The sequence below is a fragment of the Festucalex cinctus genome, chromosome 8, assembly GCF_051991245.1.
Source record: "Festucalex cinctus isolate MCC-2025b chromosome 8, RoL_Fcin_1.0, whole genome shotgun sequence".
NCBI lineage: Eukaryota > Metazoa > Chordata > Actinopteri > Syngnathiformes > Syngnathidae > Festucalex > Festucalex cinctus.
The window spans coordinates 25,028,653-25,054,949 of record NC_135418.1 but is presented as its reverse complement, the minus strand read 5'-3'; the positions used below and the strand labels follow the sequence as shown (position 1 = coordinate 25,054,949).

The window sequence follows — 26,297 nt, the reverse complement described above, 5'->3', positions numbered from 1 at the left end:
TGGGGAAATGAGGAAAAACTAGCAATCCACACGCTTTCTTTCTAATGAGTGTTGACATGCTTCCTGTGGGTTGAGGAGGATTTTCTCGCGGCAGACGACAGCATCGCCTCAAAGCGTCTCTCTCTAAACTGTTGACTTTCCTCCCGCAGCCGTCTGATCCAAAACCATCATTCCGCATAGCTTTGACAGGCAGCTCCAATATTTAAAGCCCTTCCACCCAATTCAACCCAGAGTTTAAGGGCCAGAGCAAATCTGTAAATATTTGCCAAGTAGTGTTTTTTTTTTTTTTTTTTTTTTTTAATGGAATAATACTGTCAGCTTGAATGGTTTCTGCATGACTGGTTTTGTACCGTTTCTTATCCTCTGAAGGAACTTATTCCTGTCAGCTTGCAAGTTATGTGCTTTGAGCATGACTTCAAACCGTAACCGTACTCTCAGGACCGTGATCTGGGGAAATGCAGATGACCAGTGTGAAAGGGGCTTGGGTGAGACTAGAATAGAAGTCTTAAGGGAAATGAACTTTTTCCAAGCCTTAACTCTTTGACCGCCAAAAACGTTTAATGACGTATTCTAAAATCCTAATGAATGCCGCCAAAAACGTTCATTTACGTTTATTACGTTTTTTTGTTTGTTTTTTTCCTCTCTTAATGGGCAGCGCAACCTCTTGTGCAACGCTGCCTTGTCACTAAACAAAAAATATTAGTGTCAAAGTCAGTTGTACAAAAAAAATTTATCTTTTCACAAAAAGCCTGTTTTTCACTTTTGTCACTCAAATGACCTAATTTCAAATGGTGCTTACTAAAGAACGTAATCAGGTAGAAACATACTTTTTTTTTCTCATGAAAAGAATGGAATCCAATCTTTCATATGGTATCCACTAGGGGTGTGAATTGCCTAGTACCTGACGATTCGATTCGTATCACGATTCACAGGTCACGATTCGATTCGATACCGATTAATCCCGATACGAATGGTCACGATTCGATACCGATTAATCCCGATACGAATTTATAAGTCGATTGTTGCGATTTTTTTCCATTCAAATTTAGAAAATACTATCAGTAAATTTGTACATGTACACTGTAAGATTTGTATGAATATATTTATCTAAAACTTGAGGCTTATAACCGTGAGCCACTGTACACAAACAGTTTGCAATCTGTTTCACATTTGAACAGCATTAAAATAAAAATATTAAGGCTTAATGTGCCGTTCATATAACATTCTTCCATGCTCAAGGTGTGAATCCTAAAAAAAAAAAAAAAAAAAAAAAAAAAAAAAAAAAAAAAAAAAAATCGATTCTGCCGATTATTGAATCGATTCGAGAATCGCGCGATGTAGTATCGCGATATATCGCCGAATCGATTTTTTTTTTTACACCCCTAGTATCCACCATATTTATGTCGTCATACTGCACAATATTCTGTTTGCTTTGAACGATGAGTGAAAATGCTGCAAATCGGCTAGCACCGTTGGGGTTTTTTTTGGATAACGTTTGGCAGTCAAAGAGTTAATGTCTGAAATCCAAGGCCAGCCATTTTCGCTCATCACAATTGAGTGCGAGCCATTTTTAGAGCATTTTGACTGATTTTCAAGACCCGTAGTACATTGTTTTACGATTATTTACGCATCAAATCTACCATATAAAATAAAATAATCTCCTCTTTGACCGCGAAGAAAGTTAGATTCTTTTTTCCAAGAAGGGTAAGCTGCCTTATCTGTCTCACAAATGTATCTCCTCTGTCTGCCGAGCATCTGCAAACCCACCGATACACTCCCAGTGACCATAAAATGCTCATTTAAGAATGGGCTTATAATTTGAAGAGGATGGTGGTGGTCCATCTTTTTTCCCCTACAGATGGTTTAAAGCTTGATCAACTCCAAGCTCACTTTGGAAAATTGCTGTCGATGTAAAAGCCACAATACTTTGCAGCTGTGGAAACGGGGCGGGCTGCCAGAGCGCTACAACTTAGTACATGCAAATACGGACTTCTCGCTAAGGAGCTCCTGATACAGCGCTCATAAACGGATGGCAGCCCAGGAGAGAGGCAGCAGCAGAGCCCCGAGGAACAGCTGCTTTGGGACCTTTTGGACCTTATTGCACTTTGGAGGAACATGTTTTTTTTTTACTGTGTAAAGGAAAAGGGATTTATGGAGTCTGTCCTGTTCTCTCTCCCTCCTCCCCACGGTCCCAAACGAAATCACAGCATAGCAGGGCGCTGCACAACGTGTAATAAAGTAGAAGACACATGTTTGCAGACAGCTGATTAAAGGCTCTTAATATGGCATCCCAGACCCTTTTTGCACCACGGACCGGTTTTGTATAACACATTATTTTGACGGAGCCACATATAGAGACAAAAACAAGTCTTACAAATTATACTCAATATTATACTTAATGTAGTTATTGGGAGAATTCCATTATGCTCTTGGGTTAATGCAGTGCTTCTCAATTATTTTCTGTCATAAAACTGCATAACACTGTCTCCGTATTAACGTATGAGAGTAAAAAAAAAAAAAGAAAGAAATATGGACCAACTTACAACAAAGAATAGCTTCATTAACTGTAACAGAAAAGATTTAAAGTGCATCTGAAATCCAAAAATAAAATGAAACCCTTAATTAAACTATAAACATTTTTTGACTGACCATGTCAAACCATATGAAACGGAAAAATAAAATTACATAAAATCAATAACTAATAATGCTTTCAAACTGATCACAAACATTAACTCGGGAGCACAATATAAAAAAAAAATACTTTAACCTACTAAACAAAAATATATAAAATAATTTGTGCTGATTTGTTTTTTGCTGTGTGCAAAGGGTGCATGCTCAGTACAAACAAAACCCCTCCACCACCGAGCGAATGCTCCCTGCGCACACTCTGCCAATAATGAGAGCGCCACTGCCCCCTAATGTAGTGGAGGTGCAATTGCACTTCATTCTAGGACAGTAAAAAATAAATAAAATAAAAATTAAAAAGGCATGTTCTCCGAAGTCAAACGCGCCCCCCTTGATGGAGCCTAGGGGGGGCCCGCCCCACTATTTGAGAAGCACTGGATTAATGGGAGAATGACACCAGAAATGTTACTTATGTCCAGTCTACTGGGTAATTTTTCAATTTCTGAAAAAGCTTTTGAGAAAAGCTTCCTTTTTCACTGCTGTTTCAAGTAGCGTTGTCCAATCACGTGGGCAGTTCGAAATGGCCACAAGCCTTCGTGCTTTTGTCCGCTGTCCGTTCAGCAAAACGAGGCAATAGAGAAACATGGAAACATTTTTCTTCCATGGCAAACAGTCAGGGCAAAGCTCAGGAGGGAATCGTATTATATTTACTCATTTTCTCCCCGAATCAAATCTATTCATAAGTGAACAAATTGTCCAGCGTGTTAGTGTTTCTCTAACGCTCGCAGGCCCTCATGTCTGACTCCGGCGAAGGATGTGGCAAACCCGCGGTCCTATTCATGAACATCATTTATCTTCCCAAATCAGCCATCTAATTTAATTAGTTGAACTTACAATCCCTGTCCTTTCCATTATCACCACTTGATTAATTTGGGGGGAATATGAATAGAGCGCTTGTATTCAGCCAGCTTGTCCTCCCCTTTGAAGAACGTGACCGTCCTTGATGAGACAGCCTTCAATTTCAAAAAACTGTCGGAAAACCTTCTTGCGTTATTCTTTTTGTTTACTAATAGAATGGAACTGGGTGCTTTATGTGTATTTTTTGTTGCAACAGAGAGGGTAAATTAGGAATACAGTAAAAGCAACAACTTGTGGTGGGGTCTCAGTTTATTGTTCCGTTCTTCCAACTGACTCAAACTTGTACCGTAATTTCAGCACCTGATTATAAGCCGCACTCAGTACATTTCTAAAGGAAAAAGCATTTTGACCATACATAAGCCGCATGTGCCCACATTGAAACATGAGATATTTACAAAGAAAGACGGTACACAGAACGAGTTTTCAAAGGTTTCATAATATTCCTGAGCTTTTCTTTCCAAACAGTGCCTGTGACGCGGCAGTAACACAACAGCAACACGGTAGTAACTAACAGGGCTGGTTAAAAATAACATACCGGTAAAAGTCACCGAGACTGAGACTTCTTGCATTTTCCATGATGAGGGTCTGTTCATGCTCATTTTATTCATGCACAAGTTACATAAACTTGCGTCTTCCTCGACACATATATTCCACCTGTCTCACTCTTATCTTTTCTGCTCGAGCGCCCCTGGCGGCCGTCAGAAAAAATACATATATTAGCCGCATCGTTGTGTAAGACGCAGGGTTGAAAGCGTGTGAAAAAAGTCACGGCTTATAGTCCGGAAATTACGGTAATTGTAACCGAGTTGGTCACTAACCGAAACTAACACAGTTGTAAAAGTTTAATAAAAGGAAATGTGTTTATGTGAAAAACATGTCTAGGCCATTACAATTGTAAATTTTTACAATTTTATTTGACCCGCATAAGCCTTGTCCAATAGAAAAAAAGGGCTTTGTCAGCATCTTGCGGCATCCCTAGGCAGTTACAAACCTTCTTAGACGGGTATCAAATACGTACTAATGGATTTTTGCTATTCGCATTAGATCGTCGTCATTAACTCATTCACTGCCATTGACGGAAAAAGACGTCAAATTATGCATTTTTTTGCTGGTCTGGCAATGAATGTGTTAACACTGGCAAACAGTGTGGTTTAATGTATCTCTCTAGTGGCTACAATTTATAAAACTGTTTTCCTCCATGTCATGTCTGGGGCTCCATGCTAACGAGTTCATTGCGCAACATTTCTAAACCGAGGACGCCACTTATTTTACGCAGATATCAAGTATGCCCCGTGCTTACAGTTTGCCTGTTTACGATTATGTGAGCGTCTCGGATCCTGACACAGATGCTCGTCGCCGCGCTGTGTTTTCCTCACTCTCCAATTGGCGTGCGTCCGTACCATGTATGGCAACACACGAGCCGCCTTTGTTTCTTTGGCCCGCTATCGGGTTGCCGTGCGTGCGTTGAATGGAAATGCGGCCATGTGCTGGTCTTGAGGTTGTGTGCATCCGTAACGGGATACTCGTGAGTTCCCTGAAGAGGGACTGATTGCTTTATTAGGCAGGTGACTGCAAACAAGCGGCCGAGGAATGAGGTCGTCTCTTGGGTTTGATGCCCACTAATTTATTGATCATGAGTCGTACAAATGGTGAGATAAGGGGAAAATGAAAATGTTAACGCTTTGGTGGACAGGATAAGCACTTGGAGAATAGTTGGTCTGTTTATCTCTCCATACATCTCACCCTCCCTCCTCCCTCCCCAACACCACTCGACCGCCATCATCATTCTACAAGATGATACAGAACTACTAGGTCTTTTTTTTTATTTTTTATTAACGGCCTTGAGCCACTTTGCTTAGTCGCTGCTTTCCTTTAGACACAAAGGCTGCAAATTGCAAGGCCCGTGAAACCCATCAAATGCATCTACACCAGAAGTGTCCAAACTTTTTCATTTGAGGGCCACATCCAGAAAATAAGAAAGGACGCAAGGGCCACATAATGTTATGAAGAGAAATTGTGTTTAGTCCTAAAAATTGTACAAATAATTTATTTGTGCTTTTGCATATTTAGAAAAATGCTACAGTATATAAACCAATTTATTTGTAATATGACAGTAGGGTTATTATAGTTTTGGAATTTTTCATTTTAGTTTTTATTTTGTTTTGAGTTTTTTTGTTTTTTTTTATTTAGTTAGTTTTAATTAGTTTTCAGGCTGGTTCTGTTAGTTTTTGTATTAGTTTTAGTTCTTTAATAAATGGCTTAGTTTTAGTTTAGTTAGTTTCAGTATTAGTTTTAGTTTTTTTTATGTGTATTACTTGTGCGCAATATTTAAAAAACACCATTATTCCGGTTTATATCAAAATAAATCTACTAAAAATCACATTTCAAATAATCCCCAAAGGCTCATGCATTAAATTAATTGCCAAAGACTAAAACGAAGGACATTTTTGCTATAATTATAGTTAGTTTTATATTAGTTAGTTTTGTAAACATAAAATGTAGTTTCAGTTAGTATTCTTTTTTTAAAAAGCATCTTTGCTTTTATTTTATTTCGTTAACGAAACGTTTTTTTTTTTGTTAGTTTTAGTTAACTAAAATAACCTTTAATAGCACCTGTTTTGTTTTTTTTCGACACCTTCCCTTCTTACTTTGACCATCTCCAAACATTTTTGTTTTTATTTTATTTGAACTGAGTCATATGCCATTTTTAGCATATGTCGCGGGCCACTAAGAAATGGACGGCGGGACGCAAATGGCCCCCGGGCCATAGTTTGGACACCACTGATCTACACTGTTCATTATTATAGCCTTTAGAAGTGTGCATATTCTTTTGCTTTCTCCTCTATAGACACATGTCCCAGGGACTCTGGGGGGAGCGTTCGGTAGGGCGTGTGGGTGAACATGCCGACTGACTTGTATCCATAAATCTTTCCCGACACCCCTGCCGTCGTTGTATGTGTCTCACACGTGCTTTTTCAACTTGTGCCTCCCTTGGCTTGACGCTGACCTGCGGCGCCCTGAACTAATCGTAATGGCCGTCGAAGGCGTTGACGTGCTGGCGTTTTGTAGCGCGCAGAGCTGCAGGTCACCGGCCACCCACCGTGAGGTAAACATCAGTCCCGACAGATCGTTACGGAATTGACATTTGAGCTGATTTCACATCCGGGAGAGTTTTAAAATGAGTGCAGGTAATAAACGGGCAGCACGGCGGGATTAGTGCTTGGCATGTCTGCCTCACATCACAAAATCAAAATGTCTTCCCGCTTTCACAGCATCAACAACTTCGCCAAGTAATCAAGTGTGCGCTGCTCATTAACGCTAACAGTAATCTGTGCAACCCTAGAAACTCATTGCAGCTCTGCTTACCTTTTGACTTTGACAGTGTAAGGGTATCGCAGCCATTGGGGATTTTCTTGCATGTTTTTGCTAAACACACAAATAAGGCAGAAAACAAGATCAACTTAATTTCACTCTTGATGGTTGTGCAGCCACTCCACAACATATCATTTCAAAAGTACGGGAAACCGATGCTACGGCGCTTCAAGCTGTTATTTAGAAAGAGGAAAATACAACAACAACTACATGAAATAACAATGCCTCTCTGCATCTGTTTGTTTGAGCCTGCCAGAAGTGCATGATGAGTGGTGATTACGACAATCAAAAAAGTTATGTGCAAGTGTTTGGATCAACAATGATGTCACTGTGTTCACTGTTGTCTGCCCACAGCGCCGTCCACAGTGTCCATCATGCACCAAGTGAGCCGCAGTGTAGACAGCATCACCCTCTCCTGGTCCCAGCCGGACCAGCCCAATGGCGTCATCCTGGACTATGAGCTGCAATACTATGAAAAGGTACACAATGATTTAATGTAGTGCTGTCAAGATTGATTGAATCTCTTTTAAATCTATTTTCATATTGATTATTCCATTGAATAATCCAATAACACCCCCCACCCGCCTTTTTTTGTTTTGTTAAATAATTTATTTATATTGAACAAAATTAGCCTATGCTAAACGGTTAGCAATCGCAATCATCACTAGATTAGCTTGCTAACGATTACCGCTTAAGGTGAACAAACACTAACTACCATTTAGTTCACACATACATCATTATACCTCAATTACACATGTGATAGTGTCCTTAAAGTTACTTACAGACGAGTAAATAAGGGTAGAACTAGCTGTTAGCTGCATGAGATCAAAAACTTCCTGTTCCTGTCTTCTTCTGGGCATGTTTAGTCACGTGACTGCCATCTACTGGTTAAGTGATGAACACCTAAAACTGAGTAAAGGTAATATTCGAATTGGAATCGTTACAGCCCAAGTGCTTTTTAGGACATTCAGAACTTCATTTCCTGTGTTTTGGGGAAGCTCAATGTGCTGCATTGTCTTTCATAACAAATTCAAAGTCATTCGGCCACGAGTTGGTGCACTAACAGAATAAAGATCAGATCACAGCTGCCATTCAAAAACTGTGTACATCTGGGGGGAAAAAAAATAAATAAATAAAGAAGTCTATGTATAAAACATGGGCGGCCCAAACATGGTTCCAGCGGAGCCCGCATTGATCAACATGTCGCACTTCTTCATATCCTCAACCAATGCAATCCATTTATGATTCACCAACTTTACTACTGAGCAATGACGGTTATCACTTGAAGTCAGTTAATTGCCAATCGCATGTTAATGCATGTAACAAATCCAGAAGTTTTACTTTGGTAAAGACAGAACTTTATTTCCTAGTGGATCCCATTAGATTGTGCAGCCCACAAGTGTATTGCTGAGTGTCCTCACGTAGACATCACTGAAGACATGAAACCACACCGGCTCTGCAGTAGAGTTGCCCAAGAGATTTGTAGGCGAAACAACGCTGCACTGACTGCTTGTCTGGTTTTTTATTTATTTATTTTTTTTAAACACAAGCAGTATTCATTCTCATAGGAACTCCCCCAGTCTAGTAGCAGTCACGTGCACTCGCAGACGTATACAAACAAGCGTAGGCGTACAAGACAGGGGAGGGCTGTCAAAACGATCGTCTCGGGGCCCCCCGCTGTGGCCCACGAGTGCACGCTGAGTGACGGCCGGGCTGATGGGAAGCAGCTCAAGACGTGTCAGCGTCCTCACATGAGACGGTTCGGATGGTCACTCCAAAGTGGTACCTTGACTTTCCAGCTGATGTTGACATTGAGAGACACAAACTCATCGTTTTCCCCCTTTCAGGACCAATCGGAGTACAACGCCACCGCGGTGCGCAGCCAGACCAACACGGCGGTGGTGAGAGGGCTCAAGTCGGGGAGCATCTACGTCTTCCAGGTGCGAGCGCGCACCGTCGCCGGCTTCGGACGCTACAGCGGCAAACTGTACTTCCAGACCATGACGGAAGGTGAGCAGTCGAAAGCAGTTGAATTCAAAAATCAGGACTACACTCCCTTCCAAAAATATTGGAACACCGTTATTTTGGATGTATGTAGAATGGAAATATTTTAATTCAGTATTTGAGAAAATGAAAGCACGAATGCCTGGTTCTAGCCTTATGTTGTGGTCATGTATACGCGGTGAATGCTAATAGCCAATAGCAGCCTTCTGCCTTCAAGTCTTGGATGAAGGATAAGTTCTCAGTTTTCTCCACTTCTCTCTCCGCTGTGCAGAAGCAGGAACATATTCATTACACTACATCGCTCATGTAGGTTAATGTTACAACCATTCGTGGCTTTTCCCTCTGAAAAGCTCATTTCCTTCAGCCCGCAGTTCCCAGGACCGCCATTAGCCCGGAATGTCATACATCAACTTACGCACACACAGCACAAAAGCTTCTTAGTGGTGATTTTACAGTCAAACGGTATTATTTATTGTTTAGCAGCTGATTCTTGCGGGATGGATTTCATGTCCACTTTAATGTCACCCTCGGGTCGGACGCATTCAAAGGGATTGCAGGACAAGCTTGACGGTCTTCAGTGGTTAAACATGTACTCGGTCATAAAACAGCAAGATTAGAAATTTACAAGCCAGTCGTTTTCTTGTAAAAGTTACAACTTTTTACTTGAAATTCTAAATTATTTTTTATCATTACAACATTCCGTTTGTAAAAATAACTTTTTCCTTGTTGAAAGAATAAATAATTACAACTACTTTCGTTCAAATTGACAATACAATTATGTTAAAAGTTAATTTGGACTGTATTCTAAAAAAAAAAATCTTTTTTCATGAAATTATAAGCATATTCTTTCATCATGATTTTCATCTTTCTTGTAAAAAGGAAGCTAAAAAATAAGCTTTTACAATAAAAACATTTATTGTAAAAAAGAAAATTGAAATTAAACAAGCTAATAAATATTTTCTTGTAAAAAATGTCACACTTTTTTCTTTTTTGTTAACATATTCTTTCATAAAATTACATTTTATTCTCATGGAAGGACAACATATTTCATATAAAATATAAAAATGTAAATATAATATATAATATAATATATAATATATAATATAAAAAATAAATGTTAAAATAAAATAACAGTAAAAAAATCATTTAAAAAAATTATGACTACTTTCTTATTTATTCTTTTTAAACGTGACATTTTAATATTCAATGTTTTGTGTTTGAAAAAATTCACTTTTCATGTAAAAGTTTTACTCTGCAGTAAAATAAGGAATTTTCCTTGTAATAATGACATCATTCTTTTAAAATGACCCCTTTATTCTCAACAATTAGCGCCTTCTTCTTGTAAAAAGCAATGTGGCAATCATACAGTTGTAAATTTTTCTATGAATGAATGAATGCATGTGTTTGTTTGTCCCCAACAGCCGAATACAACAGCAGCATCCGCGAGAAGCTTCCCCTCATCATCGGCTCGGCAGCTGCGGGCCTGGTCTTCCTCATTGCCGTGGTTGTCATCATCATCGTGTGCAATCGGTGAGCCTCTCACCCATCAAATGTCTCTTTATTAGTTTTTTTTATGATGTATGAGTCAGCCGCAATCTGTTGTATCGACACTATATAGTAACAGGTAACATTTCTATGATAATGCTCATGCTGGGCCAAAACTTTCCATGTCTATTTAGTCTATGCCAGTTGTTAGTTTTCCAAACTATTGATATATTTTTTATATTCTGCAAAAAAAAAAAAAAAGACAAATATTCTGCAGTTTACTGAGCAGCCGTGACGGTCTTCTTTGTTCAAACAGTGGACCGCCCACTATTCACGAGGGGCCGGGCATGCCCGCAAACAGTAAAAAAAAAAAATAATAACTGCTTAAAATACAAATGCATTGGGGTGGGGGGTGGATCTGGTATAAAGGCAGAAATCCATGGAGGAGTTCTGTCGCAAGTCTGCAGCTGACTCCGGCACATCTGCCTGATTATTATTCCAGATTCTTCTCGGGGTCCATAAAGGTCCCAATGATGTGTCACATAAAGTGTGACAACGGCTGCACTGCATCCTCATTAACACTTCATAGCGACTGTCAACGTTTTCAATGCAGCTGCTCTGCTGTGACACAACAGAGGCTTTTGATATTCGCAAGATGCTCCGCCGCCACAATCAACTCTTATTAAGCGGAGCTTCTTTTTTTTTTCTATGTGTTTTTTTTTTCTTTCCTCATGGAGTTAATTTGTTTAGGAGTAAACACAGAGAGAGAGAGAGAGAGAGAGAGAGAGAGAGAGAGAGAGAGAGAGAGAATTTTTTTGTTGCTGTGAGTCAACCACACAAACATGAAGTGGAATGAATTGTATTTATTTATCCATCCATCCATCCATCCATTTTCTTGACCGTTTCTTCCTCACAAGGGTCGCGGGGGTTGCTGGAGCCTATCTCAGCTGGCTTTTGGAAGTAGGCGCGCAGAGACGTACAACCATCCACTCTCACAATCACAATCTTAGGGACAATTCAGAGCGCCCAATTAACCTTCCATTCATGTCTTTGGAATGTGGGAGGAGACCGGAGTACCCGGAGAAGACCCACGCGGGCACGGGGAGAGCATGCAAACTCCACCCAGGGAGGCCGGAGCCTGGACTCGAACCCGAGTCCTGAGTACTGGGAGGCGGATGTGCTAACCACGCAATCAACGTGCCGCCCTTATTTATTTATTTATTTATTTATTTACAAACAAATATCTGAAATGTAGGGCGTCATTTACCACATTTTAATTTTGGTCAATAAGGTGCCACTTGAAGAGCTTTGTATTTTTATTTATTTTTTGGTGGTTCTTTGTTAGAGTTATTATGCAATTTAGAAGCTGCATTGGGGAGTCTTATTAAATCAGTCCTGACTGGTTGTGGTGGCGGCAAAAAGGTGCATACAAATACAGGAAGGCAAAGCAGGAATTCAGGATAAACTCAAAACAAAATGTATTTATTATCCAAAAATAACACAAAAAAAGCATACAAGATATTCTGGTCACAACTTGACACAGTAGCAAAATTGAAATGGACTCGCAAACAGAATGATCCGACCGATAGTAATCGACCACACAACTTGTTACTTATTCATGTAAACGAGGAATTATAATTACCATTTTTTTTTTTTTTATTACCACTTTTCCCCCTTCAAAGCATTCCAGCTTGAATCCCACGAAGCGTCGCCACTTCGCTCATAATTCTCCGTGTCTATTCTTGTGTTGTTTTTCCTTTTAGCGTGGCTCTCACTCGCCTTTGTAGCTTCACAGCTCACACTGAGTACGTGAAGAAAAAAGTATACACTTGACAGCCTGTCAAGTATCTCACAGTTTTGAAACTGTGGATGTGCCATTGGGGGGGGGGGGATGTGCCCCCGCCCCCCCTTCCTCCTCTCTGTCTATCCACCAGCACTAGAGTTCTTTGTCTCTCCCCCAGGAGGCGTGGCTTTGACAGGGCCGATTCCGAGTACACGGACAAGCTGCAGCACTACACCAGTGGCCACAGTGAGTAACCGACCCCCCCCCCCCCCCCCTTCCTCCACACACATCCCCGTAGGCCCCCCTTTTTATTGCATTTAACACTGCGCCCCTCCCCTACTTCTGCAACACCTGTCACCATGGCTACCGTCTCACACCGTCGTCTCCATCAGCGATCACGCCTCACACGCACACACCTGTCTCCATGGATACCACCCGCCCCACCCCGGCGAGTAATCCCGCCTGTTGTCGGGGGGGAGGGTTTTAAGCAACGGCCATATCGGCGTGCGTCGTTCATGGTGTCGTCGTTAACTCGAGCCATTGTTGGGAAATTAGGTCAGCCCCCTCACTCATGTTATAGCGCCATTAACGGGATAACGCCACGCGAGTCATTTGCCGTTGATAAAATATTCAAAAGGCTCGGCGAGTCCATGTAAAGCTTCCGCCGTGCAGTTTATGGCGGGAATAACATGAGAATAAATCCTCAAGATCGTCAGCGTTGAAGAAATTACCGATTGGAAATGCTGCCATTTGTTTTCATTTGAACAGCACCTTCGTTGTTTTTTTTTTTTTTTGCCATGTTTTGGAGGTCAACTGGGTTTTTGAAAGGTAATATTGTAGTTGGTTCCACGTTAACCAACGACACTTTCCGTCAAATTTAGTTACTTAGCATTTTAGTTGGAATTTACGTTGTCAGTTTCCATTTTGTGCTTTCAAGTGGCACAATTTGGATATGTGTCATGGTAGCACAAAAAAAAAAAAAGCACATGAAATCATATACATCATGAAATCCAAATCACAAGTCTTCCTAATGTGGTTCAAATTATGAATTATTTAAATGGATTTTTTTTTCCCCCTTGCTCTCAAAATATGGCAACATATTTTACCTTATTTTATTATTTTACCTTATTTTACTTAGACATTTTGTAAAAAAAAAATAAATAAATAAAAAAAAGAAGAAAAAAAAAAAAGAAAACAGCTTTTCTCAGAAAAAGATGAACTTTTCTTTAAAAAAAACAACGTTTTTCATTATTTTAATAGTATTACTTTGTCATTTTTTTTCTACCTTTTCTGTATGATGACTTTTGTCATCTTCTCATATGGTGACTTTCTAATTTTAACATCAATTAAAATTACAAATGGGATATGCGTCAGCAGCGTAAATTAAAAAAAAAATGCATGGAATCAGACATTGAATACAATTGAAAAACATTTTTAAGAATTAAGATTTTTCTTGTAAAAAAATAAATAGAAATTCAAATAAAATGGCAACATAATTCTTTTAAAATTGACCTTTTCTCACAGAAGTTACCTTTTTCTCATAAAATGTAACCATAATTTATGACAAAAAAATGGGGAAAATAAACAGTCATACGGTATATATTACTTGAAATGTACATGTAATAAATAGACTTTGAAAATTTTGATTTAGAGACGGTAAACCGGACATTTTAAACCTGCAGTGTAAATCCAGCCATCTTGCATCAGACATATTTCAGCATTTTAACGACAAAAAAAAAAAAAAAAAAAAATCAGTGCCCAACTAGATTGCCTCCATTTGACATTGCGAGCTTCTCTTGGCTCCGCCGTGGCCGCGGCACGAGCTCGGGGTCCACTCAAACAGCCTCTGGGCCCGACACGGAGGTGAGAGGCAAATAATCGGATTTAAAACTCTGGAACGTTTAAGTCGGCGGACGTTTAAAGGCCACCTTAAGCCAATTTACCTGGCAGCGGGGCTTAGGTGAGAGCGAGAGCTGAGCGAGCCTCTCAACTGTGATAACGGCCCACGGGAGAGAACGCAAATATATATTTATATTGTAGCGCGCGTCGCACATTATTCCTGCTAAAAGGCCTGAAGGGGTCGTGTCCTTGCTGGCTAAATGAGCTTACAGCCTCCAGGCTCGAGTGGAGCATGTCTGCAATAATTCATATGACTCCTCCAACCCCCCCCCAAAAAGTAAAGACACATGGTATATTTTACGTGCAATACATTTGAATTATATCATTACATAGGTGCAGTGTTTTTTATTTTCTTGAATGCAAGTTGCATTTTGAGGGTTTTAAGCTAGCGAGCTAGCTAACTGCAAGTTGTAATAGCAGAAAGTGGTAATATAATCAAAACTATGTATCTTAGGTCGAACAAAGTTTTTAAATAGTGGGGTAGCATAAACTGAGTGCCATTTTAGCCACGAAAAAAAAAAATAAATAAATAAAGGGATACTTTACTTATTTAGCCATTTTTGGCAGTCAAACATTAATATTTTACCTATAATAATTTGATATTTTCATTATTTTTCATGTACAATTAGTACCTTTAAAAACACATTTTGCAACTTGCTGTCGAATGAAAATGACATCACAAGGGCTCAGGTAACCAATCACAGCTCGGCTTGTGAATGTCGCATGACCAAACCTTGAAAACAGGTGAGCTGTGATTGGTTAGCTGAGCCCTGGTGATGTCATTTTCAGTCGACAGCAAGTTGCAAAATGTGTTTTTAAAAGTGCTGATTGTACGTGAAAAATAATGGAAGTATCAAATTTTTTTATTGCTATAATGGGCTAAATAAGTGAAGTATCCCGTTAAAAAAATGCTACCGCTCCACAATTCTGTACCACACAGTTCTTAGACTTCAGACATTTTCAGCGGTCACCTTTGAAAATGTCCTTTGTAGCCTAAAATCTCTGTAGAAAAAAATTGGTCATTATGCCACAAGGCTAATGATATGTTTGCTTGTTATATTTCATGTTTTAATGGGGCAGCATGGCTCAGTGGTAGAGTGGTCGTCTCTCATCCGTGAGGTTGTGGGTGGGTTTGATCCTCACCCATGGTAACCATGTCGAAGTGTCCTTGAGCAAGACACTGAACCCCAGTCCGACGGGTGGCTGTAATCAAATCAGTTTCCAACCGAACTCCTCTTTGTGCAGAAACCAAATATGTGAGTGTCTCTCTCCCTGTTTCCAAGTGACTCCAGGAATGAAGATCTATATTGATCCGTTCACGTATGAGGACCCCAACGAGGCCGTGCGGGAGTTCGCTAAGGAGATTGATATATCCTGCGTGAAGATCGAGCAGGTCATCGGCGCAGGTAATGCGATGTGACATGGAGAAAAAAATGTAATGAATCTCACACGTCGGCTCGCCCATGCAAGGAGAGTTTGGCGAGGTGTGCAGCGGCAACCTGAAGCTACCCGGCAAGCGGGAGATGTTTGTGGCCATCAAAACCTTGAAGACGGGCTACACGGAGAAGCAGCGGCGGGACTTCCTGAGCGAGGCCAGCATCATGGGCCAGTTCGACCATCCCAACGTCATCCGCCTGGAGGGCGTGGTCACCAAGAGCAGCCCCGTCATGATCGTCACCGAGTTCATGGAGAACGGATCTCTGGACTCCTTCCTCAGGGTGAGCGATGAGACGCTTTAACACGAAATTGGGGGCTTGAAGTCCACCTGGCGACCTTGCACTCACTCGTCCAGCCCCCTTATGTCGAAAGCAATTTTCTTTTATTGTATGTCACAGCAGTGTTCTGCTTTCACTGGTAATATCTGTCAGTTTGGCTTGACAGTATTCGAGCTGCAGCAGAGGTCTGACAATACCCGCCGAAGGGGTGTGAAGATTAACACCTTGCACTCTTATTTCTCCCCAATTGTCGAAAGCAATTGTATTTCATTTTACACGTCACATCAAAATTGCTACATACTATTTTTCTTTTTAAACAACTAAGTGTACTGTTGCAATGAATATCATCAATTTTAAGTACTTAATGAAAGGGTACGAAGGGAGTTAATAATTTGAAATTGTTTATTGTTGTTTACTTGTCTTGTTTTGGGTAATGAGTCAAAAACGAGACCACGCTACAAATACAACAAATTATTATTATTATTATTATTATTATTATTATTATTATTATGGGAAAAAATGTGCGCAAAAGTTTTTATTTGATATTTTTATTTTTGAAATGTAAAAATAAAATAAATATGACTCCTGTTTTCGATAATGACACGTTTTCATTTTATGTGTATTACTTATTAACTCATTCAAACCCAAAAACGTATAAATACGTTTTCAAAACTTTGTCCTAAACTTCCAAAGACTTATTTATACTTTTTTTTTTAAATGTTTTTTTTTTTTTTATGTTATGTTTTTATGTTATGTTATGAACATACAGAAGGGTTTGATGGAGCTTCTGACCTGAAGAGGTCGCTTAAAGCAATGGTAGTAATTACCAGAAAGGGCCATCAGGTGGAAGCAGAGTATACGAGATAAGCCAGGGCCATGTTGCAACAAACTCTTTTTTTTTTTCCCCAGTGTTTTCAACAGGTTTGTAAATTGCTAATGCTAATTGCTGCAAAACTGAAACAGCTTTCTTTTGGTAGGTTCCATGTTTTTATATCAATAGAACACAATATTCTATGGGCCTTGCAAAATCAGTCAAAATCCAATAAAACAGCCGGGAGCGAAGGGGGTTACTTCAGTGAAAATGGCTGGGAGTGAATGAGTTCAGGTCATACCAACAAATTTAGCTTTTTCATTTATAAGAGCAATACCACACATTTGTCTTCTTTGACGTCATTCAGGCTAGATTGTGGCAAACCGGGCAGGTATTTTTTTTATATTTTTTATTTATTTTTTTGCTGGCATTATGACGGTGAAAGTCCACGCAAAAGGGCGGCACACAACGTGTAATTGCGAGGGTGGATCCCATGCATAATGTATGACGCTTAATCGCCGGCACGAGGAGCTTTCAACTTGACGTGAGGCGAGGCTAACGAGCAGCAAAGCGTGAAAGACAAGTAGGCTACTGGAGCACTGGCGCAGACTGCTAATATGGACGCCCACTGTCCCTCCCTCGTGAGCGCCATCCTCCGGAAAATCTAAATTCATCACAAAAGTCAAATGGATCTCTGAAAATCTACTGTAGTAAATGTATTTCACTACTTCTCACCATTTGACAATGGGCGGGGGCAAGGTGACGGGATTGCACAGCTGCACCGCTTTGTCCGGACACCATGCGCACGTTAAAGCACTTTACCAAATGATTGAGGTGGGGCTTTCAGCTGTAGAAAGGCATCCAAACCAAGCTTAACAGTGGCCAGGCCTGCACAGAGCACTTAAAAGAAAAACTTCTCTCTTTCTCTGTGTCCTGTGCTGCCTCTTTTTTTTTATTGCATATTTGAAAGCAACTTTTGCGTGCTAAACTTTGATGGATTTTGTTTCTGGTCAAGATAAAATATCATAAATAATCATATTAATGACTGTATTATAGTATGACTGAGATTTTAAATTTTTTTGATATGAATTGTCAAGAAAAATTAGATCCACCAGAATACTCTAGTGCTATGTGGTATCCAGTAATAACATTTTACTCTTCTTTGTGACTCTTACAGGAGAGATTTTTTTTTTTTTTTTTTTTTTTTAATACAAATGAAAGCATTTTCCAGGTTTTTTACTCTAAGGTCTCTGACATTCTTCCATGAAAATACAGAGTACATTTAAACAACAATTTTACAGTAATGTAATAAGTACATTTAATGATATCCATCTTTTTCTTGTTTTGCTTTGTTTTTAGGGGGTGATTCTGTCTCATCTATTTTGCAATCATGAGGGTATAGATAAGATATTGCGACAAAGGGAGGGCTACTTCATGTTGACTTTTTTTCAGAAGCAACTAGCAACAAATGCAGCAACATTTTTTTTTTCTTTCAAATATCCAGTTTGCAAATGAATAGCGCTTGTGTCGGGGCACAACTGGGAAATTTAATCCTAATCCGCTCACCACAGGTTATTAAAATTAGATTATATTTTCAATCACATTGTATTTTCAATCATGGAGGCAATCACAGAATTACAGTTATACAGCATTTCCTCACTTTTTTGTGGGTGACACGTTCCATGCCTGCCTGCAATAGGTGGAAAAATATATATATATGATTTTGAAGGCAAGTTGCACATCTACTGAGCCATAACTAACCCACTACACTGTACATTACACTATTTTTAAAAAAAAAATAAAATAAAATAAATACAGCAAATTTGGGGGGGATAATCTCTTAAAAAAAAACAAAAAAACAAAAAAAAAACCTTCATAATATTGAGGTACAACAAAGTTAAACCCTGCAGTGTATAAGTTATGGACACAAATGAAAATCCGCAAAAGTGAATCCGCAATAAGTGAACCGCGAAGTAGCAAGGGGCCACTATACTTGTCAATTAGCCTGCCATATTTTGCATGCACGTCACCAATCACACACAAAAAAATAACGTTGCATGCTGTTGTTGAAGATCTAGCAAGTATTAATTATAGGGGACTCAGGACGGAGCCTTGAGGTACGCCACAGCTGGCATATGTTTTTTAAGATTGTTTTTCAGCGTCTTGGTGAGATACGGCTCTCATGATGACAAACATACGATGTAATGCCACTTATCTGAAACTAACACTAGTACACTGTTAGTCAATTTGTGCTAACACATGCAGCTTTGCTAACCTTTTGGCTGCAGTGTGTGCTTCCATGTAGTTCAGTCTTCACTGGTTCCAGACGTTTACCGAACCAAGCCGTTGTACGTTGTCGTGTTCCAGCAAAACGACGGCCAGTTCACCGTGATCCAGCTGGTGGGAATGCTGCGGGGCATCGCCTCGGGTATGAAGTACCTGGCCGACATGAACTACGTGCACCGCGACCTGGCCGCCCGCAACATCCTCGTCAACAGCAACCTGGTGTGCAAGGTGTCCGACTTTGGCCTCTCGCGCTTCCTGGAAGACGACACGTCGGACCCCACCTACACCAGCGCCCTGGTGAGAAACGGCCCCCTTGTTGATGTTCTTCTTCATCTGATGATGAATCGCGATCATACGGGTCCCCAGCACGAGACACCCAAATTCATTCAAAATGGTGAACTACAAAGATACAAAACACATGTTGTACCGATCAGCGCAAAATTGGATGAATGTGTCTGTCAGGGGTGGACACACGAAAGCGTCTCTAGAAACCTATGCCTGAATTTGAACAGGAAATCATCCATTTTGGTATGAAAGAGGCAGTTAGGTAGAATTTCACATACACTTGCTTGAGAATTTGCCCAAATGAACCCAATTGGTAGCACGTAATCCAGACAGATGGGTGACTCTCAATTGTACTAATGTGGATGGAGCATTCCATAAAGGTTTGATGATTGTTTTATTAGGTGAAAAAAAAAAATCAAATTTTAAAATGAACCCCTTCAGGAGCCCAATTTTTTTTTTTAACTGATTTTGACTCTTTTCCCCACATAATAACAACCTGGTTGTTAAAAAGTTGTAAACTTACCAAGCTTATATGTAACATTTTTGGCATGAACGTCGTGCAAATCAACTTCCAATCATGAACCGGAAGTGTTGACGTCATCCAAATTATGGTTTTTGATTGGTTTAGAGTAGACATGCAAATATGTTGTGGCCACTGCAATCATCTATGGGTCCGAAGGAGTTAAATAATACAAATAATTTTAAAAAATTACATTTTTGCCAATTTTGCAGATGCTGCTATTGAAGTCATCCTCTTTTGACCAAACTTTTTGAAATGCAAGTCAAAAAGTACAGTGGAAAAACTACTTCTTTAAAAAACAAAAGGGGGAACTAATGAATGAGGAATGTATTATTTAATCCAAGCAAATGTATCTGCCACTAGAACAGGAAAATTTTACTTGACAAAATTTCAGAAAACAAAACATTTGGAACGTAACATGCTGAACTCCAGCAAGGCAGAACTATGCTAATGTTGGATACACTTTTTCAATGATTCTCCTGTATGTGTCTGAATTTGTCATAATTCATAATTACATTCTGAAAGATTTGAGCTCCTCATTAAAATCAGTTTCTTCTTCTACACCGTTGCTCAAAGTACTGTGATGATCTCTGAAGTAGAAATTATTTACACTGACGAACAAAGAAATGATGAAAACCTCATTGGTGGAAGTAATTAGAGTGCAAGTATAATTAGACGGGACTTAGTATAGAGCCTTGAGGTACGCCACAGCTGGAAGATGTTTTTAAGATTGTTTTTCATCGTAATTGATGCACATCTTTCAATGTATAATTTTGTTTTATATTCTTGCTCCTGATCTTCTACCCCACCTCTTTGTCCTCTTCCTGTATTTCTTTTGACCCGTTTTGCTCCCAGCCGTTTTAGCGCATCCACCTCCCAGTTTAAATTACCGTCTGCTCTAATGTTGCCGGGTCTCACTGAGCTTCTACTTTTTTTTTGTACTCGCAGGGTGGGAAGATCCCGATCCGGTGGACTGCGCCCGAAGCCATCCAGTACAGGAAGTTCACCTCGGCCAGCGACGTGTGGAGCTACGGGATCGTCATGTGGGAAGTCATGTCGTACGGCGAGAGGCCCTACTGGGACATGACCAATCAAGATGTAAGGCGTAATTTAACTCATCCTCGGGCATTGTGAACACATTTAATAATATCCCACCTCCGTTTTTACAGCCGCAGCGGTGTGGGCCACCGTTGCTTCCAAACAGCAGTGCGGGTTTCATGTGATAATTCCTTCCAGCTGCCGCACAGATATAATCAGATCATTTGAAAATACTCGGCGGCGCTCTGTCGACAATTTCTGCTCTCTACTGGAGCCTCAATTTCTCCGTCGGGGTAGTGGTGGCAAGGGAGAAAATTATAGAGGAGCGACGGTGTCGGGGGAGACAATGAGAATGATTTGAAATTGAAAGTGAGAACGCTAATGTGCTAAGGAGAGAGGACCGAGGACCTGGGCTGTTATCTTATTAGCGCCTGTGCCCCATCAGGGTCTTTATTTGGACGTCTCCTGAATGAGATTAATCTGGGGGGGCTTCTTTAACGGACCCCCGTAATGAACTGGGGTGAGATTGTGCGTCTTTCCGGGTCGTTCCGGCCGGTTAACCAAGCGCCACTTTAGTGTGCCCCCAATCAACTGAGCAAGCAATCAATTACCGGCTCACACTTTTGAGGCCAGTGGTGATGTCACCACTACTTGCACAGGAGAGTCAGGGTGACACAGCGGGCAGAAATAATGAGGATGGATGGATTTGGATTTGTATCTCAGGATGTCCATTGGTGATGTTTTTTTTTCATCAACCCTCGGTTCTATGTCCCCTCCTCATTTCAGGTCATCAACGCCATTGAGCAGGACTACCGGCTGCCGCCCCCTATGGACTGTCCCAGCGCGCTGCACCAGCTCATGCTGGACTGCTGGCAGAAGGACCGCAACAACCGGCCCAAGTTCAGTCAGATCGTCAACAACCTGGACAAGATGATCCGGAATCCCAACACCTTGAAGGCCATGACCCCGTTATCGTCAGGGTGAGTCAGACCGCTTGAAAAATGTGGGAGGTGATTCAAGAATTTTTTTTTTTTTTTTTTTTTGTTATGTCACAGCATCCAGAGTGATGAAAGTTTGCGAACGTAGCAATGTTTGTTTTTTTATTTATTTATTTATTTATCTATCTATTTATTTTTGTCAGGGTTCATTCAAGGTTGTAAACGGTTGAAAGGAAATCCGCCAACAGTTTTTGTTGTCGCAAGTTTTGAATATGTTTAAAAATTTCTTCATAAATGGTCACAAAGACGTATCCGGATGTTCGCCAACAGTTTTAATGGTCGCAAACAGTTTGTTCTTGTCACAAAAAAAGTGTCATAGTGTTTGTATTATCTTGCCTAAACTGCCTTGTTGTCTAATTGGCTCATGAACAGCATTGTATCCATATTTATTTATCCGTATTTAGCCAAAGTAGAACAGAGGGGACCCCCTGGTAACCTGGCAATAGCTAGATAGATATTGCGCTTCATTCAAGTGAGTTATACCCATCTGGTACCTCTCCACGGTAATTTGGTCGGGAAAGGCGGGACAATCTGTACAATAATTCGAGCTGATTGGACGATGCAATACTGTACACGTTTGTTCTAACCAATCACGGCCACGGGTGAAAATTTGGTCTTCGTTCTTGTCGAAGGGGGGGAAAGCACGAACATCTTACCAGCTAGAAATGCACGAAGCGCCTCTCGCTGTTCAAAGTTCAACAAGGATGAAGACTTGAGTAATTCTGCAAGAACAGAATTAATTGCAGCGTCCGTTCGTCCATGTTCGGTTTGTTTGTTAGCCCCGGCGTCGGCGCTGGCGTCCTGGTTTCGTCACAGTTGCACCCAAACCGCTCCCAAACACAATGTCGCTCTGTGATTGGTCCGAATCACTCGGCGGAAATCTACGGGAGCGGTACAAGATGTATTCTCCGGGGTTTGTTAACTCACAAATACCGCGAGAATTCATCTTGCGAGAGCAAGCTTAACCCTCTGGTGCATCAAACGTCAACAAGACTTGTTTTCGACACAAAGGGTCATTGGGCAGTGAGTCTCGGGTGTTGCACACATAGACTGCGTTACTATCTATCTAGTTATCGACCTCGGATACTACCTCGTAAGCTGTCAAATTTGTGGGTCGACTTCAGTCCACCCACCCTGGCACCACTACCTTTATAGACAGGACACCAAGCCGGGAAAAAGCTGGCTTGGATTCTACCGATCAAGAAAAATGCACTTTTGGTTTTTAGAACGGACTCTTTCAAATCCTTCCGACAAACAACAAATGCAAATCCAGGACTGAGGCTTTTGTGCACATCCAAAGCATTCCCGATTTTCCACAGACACCCAGTAGAAAGAACGCTCAGCACCTCATTTGGAAAATCCATTTTAGAAGGAAATGAGTTTGGAAAAGGTAGTTTGATGAACGAGGCCTGCGGGATTGTCCTCAGGCCGTGAGAACGTGACGCAACCGGCGGTTCCAGACACGCTCGCAGGTGGTCGAAGATCCGTCACATTTCCGTCATCATTCATCCTAACGCATCCTGCCTGTGCCTCCCCCCCCCGCCCCCGCCCCCAGCGTGCATCTGCCTCTGCTGGACCGCAGTATCCCGGACTTCTCCAGCTTCAGCACGGTGGACGAGTGGCTGGACGCCATCAAGATGGGCCAGTATAAGGACAACTTTGCCAACTCTGACTTCACCACTTTTGACGTGGTATCCCAGATGACCATGGAGTAAGTGGCAATCTGTTCGCGGGCTCGACAATATGTTGAGTTAGAAATATTTCAATAGTCTTAATTCTAATGGGAATGTGCATTGTAAACAAACCGAATGTTGCTAGCATGACTTATTTGTGATGGAGCTAGTGTCAGGTGATTAAGATTTTTCGTCATATTAATCGCATTATTTATCTGTTCTAAATGTACAATAACGTGTTTTTCTTGTAAAAATATATTAACTTATTCAAACCCAAAAACGTATAAATACGTTTTTTAATACTTTGTCCTTCACTCCCAAAAATGTTTATATTTTTTTGTTTTGTTTTGTTTTGTTTTTTTAATGCAAAAGCATACAAAAGTCTTTGATACAACTTCTGACATGAAGATGTGGCTTAAAGCAATGGTAGTTATTACAAAAACGACCAGCAGGTGGTAGCAGAGTATAAGAGATCAGCCAGTGCCATGTTGCAACAAGCTCTTTTTGACAGTTTTCAACAGTGATGTGAATAATGATGAAGCTTTTTCTAATCTTAATTGCTGCAAAACAGAAACAGATACAAATATGCTTTTTTTCCTGATGAAAGAAGAGACTCTAATCTTTCTTTTGGTAGGTTCCATGTTTTTATAGAAATAGAACACGTGGGACTTGCAAAATCAGTCAAAACCCAGTAAAACAGCCAAGAGTGAAGGATGTTGCTTAAGTGAAAATGGCTGGGAGTGAATGAGTTCATACAAATTTGGGTGCATATTTTAGTTCATTGATATAGTAATTTTATAGTCATTCATAAAATTTATATTTGAAGTTAAAATTAAAAAGGTGCCCTTTACTGTAAATATGAGACACTGATTTCTGTTGAGGTCATTATTTTTCTGCCACTAGACAGCATTAGCATTTCATGTTGAACATTGGTGACAGTACTTTTTTTTTCTTTTCGGATCAATGACTTGGGCATAAAATAAGAAAAAATGTTGAACCTTTAAGTTAATGCACTATTTAATGCGCTAATTTTGACACCCCTGTGCAAAACACTAAATGGTTCCATATAATGAAATTACCAAATGTATGACATCATCTATGGAGTCAGGCAGCTTCTTTTTGCGTCTGCTCGCCCTGATTGAATGGTTTTGTCACCGTCACAGTGACATCCTGCGGGTGGGCGTGACATTAGCGGGCCATCAGAAGAAGATCCTCAACAGCGTCCAGATGATGCGGGCCCAGATGAACCAGATCCAGTCAGTGGAGGTCTGACCTTCCCCCGAGCAGAGCAGCAGTCCGGGGAGGGCGGTCCGGGGCGCTCCAGGGGGGGGGCGGCACCTTCCACCCCACCCCACCCCCGGCGGGCGCCGAGGACGGAGTGGATGCTAGTTGGTGTAAACTCACCCCTTCCTTCCTCCACTTTCCCTTCCTTGTTACTCCCCCCCTTCACCATCCATCCACAGAGTCCTGGAATTCAGAACCCACGGGAGCCCCAAAACCAAGTGACCAGCAACACTTATTATTTTTCTTCTTCTGCCGCTTTTCATTGATGCTTTTGGTTTGTTGTCATTTTGTAAAGAATTTTGTAAGGAAAAAAAAAAGATGACAAATGAAAGGAGTTTATGGACATTTAAAGACGATCTAATGTTGGTTGTACACAGGATGAGGAGGAGAGCTACCCTTTAAAAGGGCAAGATACAAAAAAATAAAAAATAAAAAAATAAAAAAAACAAGGATCCTGTCTATCCCGGAAGACGGGCTGCGGACGTAGGAACCATCAAAAGAACCTTTTGACACAGACTGACGTCAGGAAAATCTCAAGAAAGGAAAAAAAAAAAAAAAAATCCTTCATTTTTTTTCAATATGGTGTGAAATGTTGTGTTGAAGAATCCCAGCATCGACGACATTGTTCTTACCTCGCTCCCTAGTGGACATATCAAGGACCACTTGATAGGGCTGACTCACTTGACCAACCTGCACCCACCCAACCAAGCTCTTCCCCTTCCTGCCACGTCGCAAAGCATGCTGGGTAAGCTGACTCAGACGCGTGGCGGACCTCCATCCATCCATCTTCTTTCTTCTTCCACTTGCACACACACACACACACACACACACACACACACACACACACACACAAATAGACTTTACAATCAGGTGGATGCAACGTGTTCTTTTTCTGCAGTTTACAATTTGTGTATGCATATTATTGAATTGTTCTGATTTTATTTTGAGGTTTTGTTCTGCAGAGTCAAGAGACAAAAAAAAAAAAAAAATGCTTGGGATCTTCCATCGGTGCTTGGAGTTGAGTAGGAAAAGCTGCACAATCATGTAGATAAACAACCACCCCTTATCCCCTCACTTTGGAGAAGATATACTTTTGCTTCTATGTTTTGAACTGTCAATCGTCATCAATGTTGTTGTCGCGGGGGGGAGAACATGGCGTCCGAAAATGCCGCTTGCCTCTTCCCGGGTGAAGAGTGCCAGGAGTGCAAATGTCCAGTCTGGATCCATCGCTCTGTCTGGTTCTTCCACCACCGCCTTCTTCCAGACCCCACTACATGTAAACCCGACCTTCGAACCCCCCACACACAAGCAGGGTCCACACATGCCAATTTTTCACATCTGAACTGTTTTATTTTTATTTTTTTATTTATTTATTTTTTTTTTATGTGAGAAATACAACACGTTTAACATCTACGAGCACCAAACTGATCACCCTGATAGATGTCCACTTCCTGGACACCTTGATTTTGCCTTTTCATACTTACTTTCATTCTTCATTTAAATATTAAAACAAATAAATAATTCCTGCGATTGGCTGGCAACTAGTTCAGGGTGTACCCCGCCCGACGCCGGCTGGGATAGGCTCCAGCACCCCTGTGACC

General features: G+C 40.8%; 1 protein-coding gene across 4 annotated transcripts in view; it reads left to right on the top strand.

The window, feature by feature from the left end:
- The window catches only part of ephb2b (eph receptor B2b), a 135,146-nt gene extending 109,613 nt beyond the window's left edge, over positions 1–25,533 (top strand). The window contains exons 6-16 of one of the 4 annotated variants that reach the window (XM_077528828.1): positions 7,270–7,394; positions 8,763–8,925; positions 10,341–10,449; positions 12,369–12,433; positions 15,379–15,492; positions 15,557–15,804; positions 18,980–19,195; positions 20,652–20,801; positions 21,528–21,721; positions 23,295–23,450; positions 24,576–25,533. In XM_077528828.1, coding sequence (XP_077384954.1) covers positions 7,270–7,394; positions 8,763–8,925; positions 10,341–10,449; positions 12,369–12,433; positions 15,379–15,492; positions 15,557–15,804; positions 18,980–19,195; positions 20,652–20,801; positions 21,528–21,721; positions 23,295–23,450; positions 24,576–24,684 — 1,649 coding nt within the window. In that variant the 3' untranslated portion in view covers positions 24,685–25,533. Of the gene's footprint in view, positions 1–7,269; positions 7,395–8,762; positions 8,926–10,340; positions 10,450–12,365; positions 12,434–15,369; positions 15,493–15,556; positions 15,805–18,979; positions 19,196–20,651; positions 20,802–21,527; positions 21,722–23,294; positions 23,451–24,575 lie in introns of all 4 variants that reach the window. The other 3 variants (XM_077528826.1, XM_077528827.1, XM_077528825.1) reach the window with 3 other exon arrangements.
- Positions 25,534–26,297: the final 764 nt, after the last annotated feature.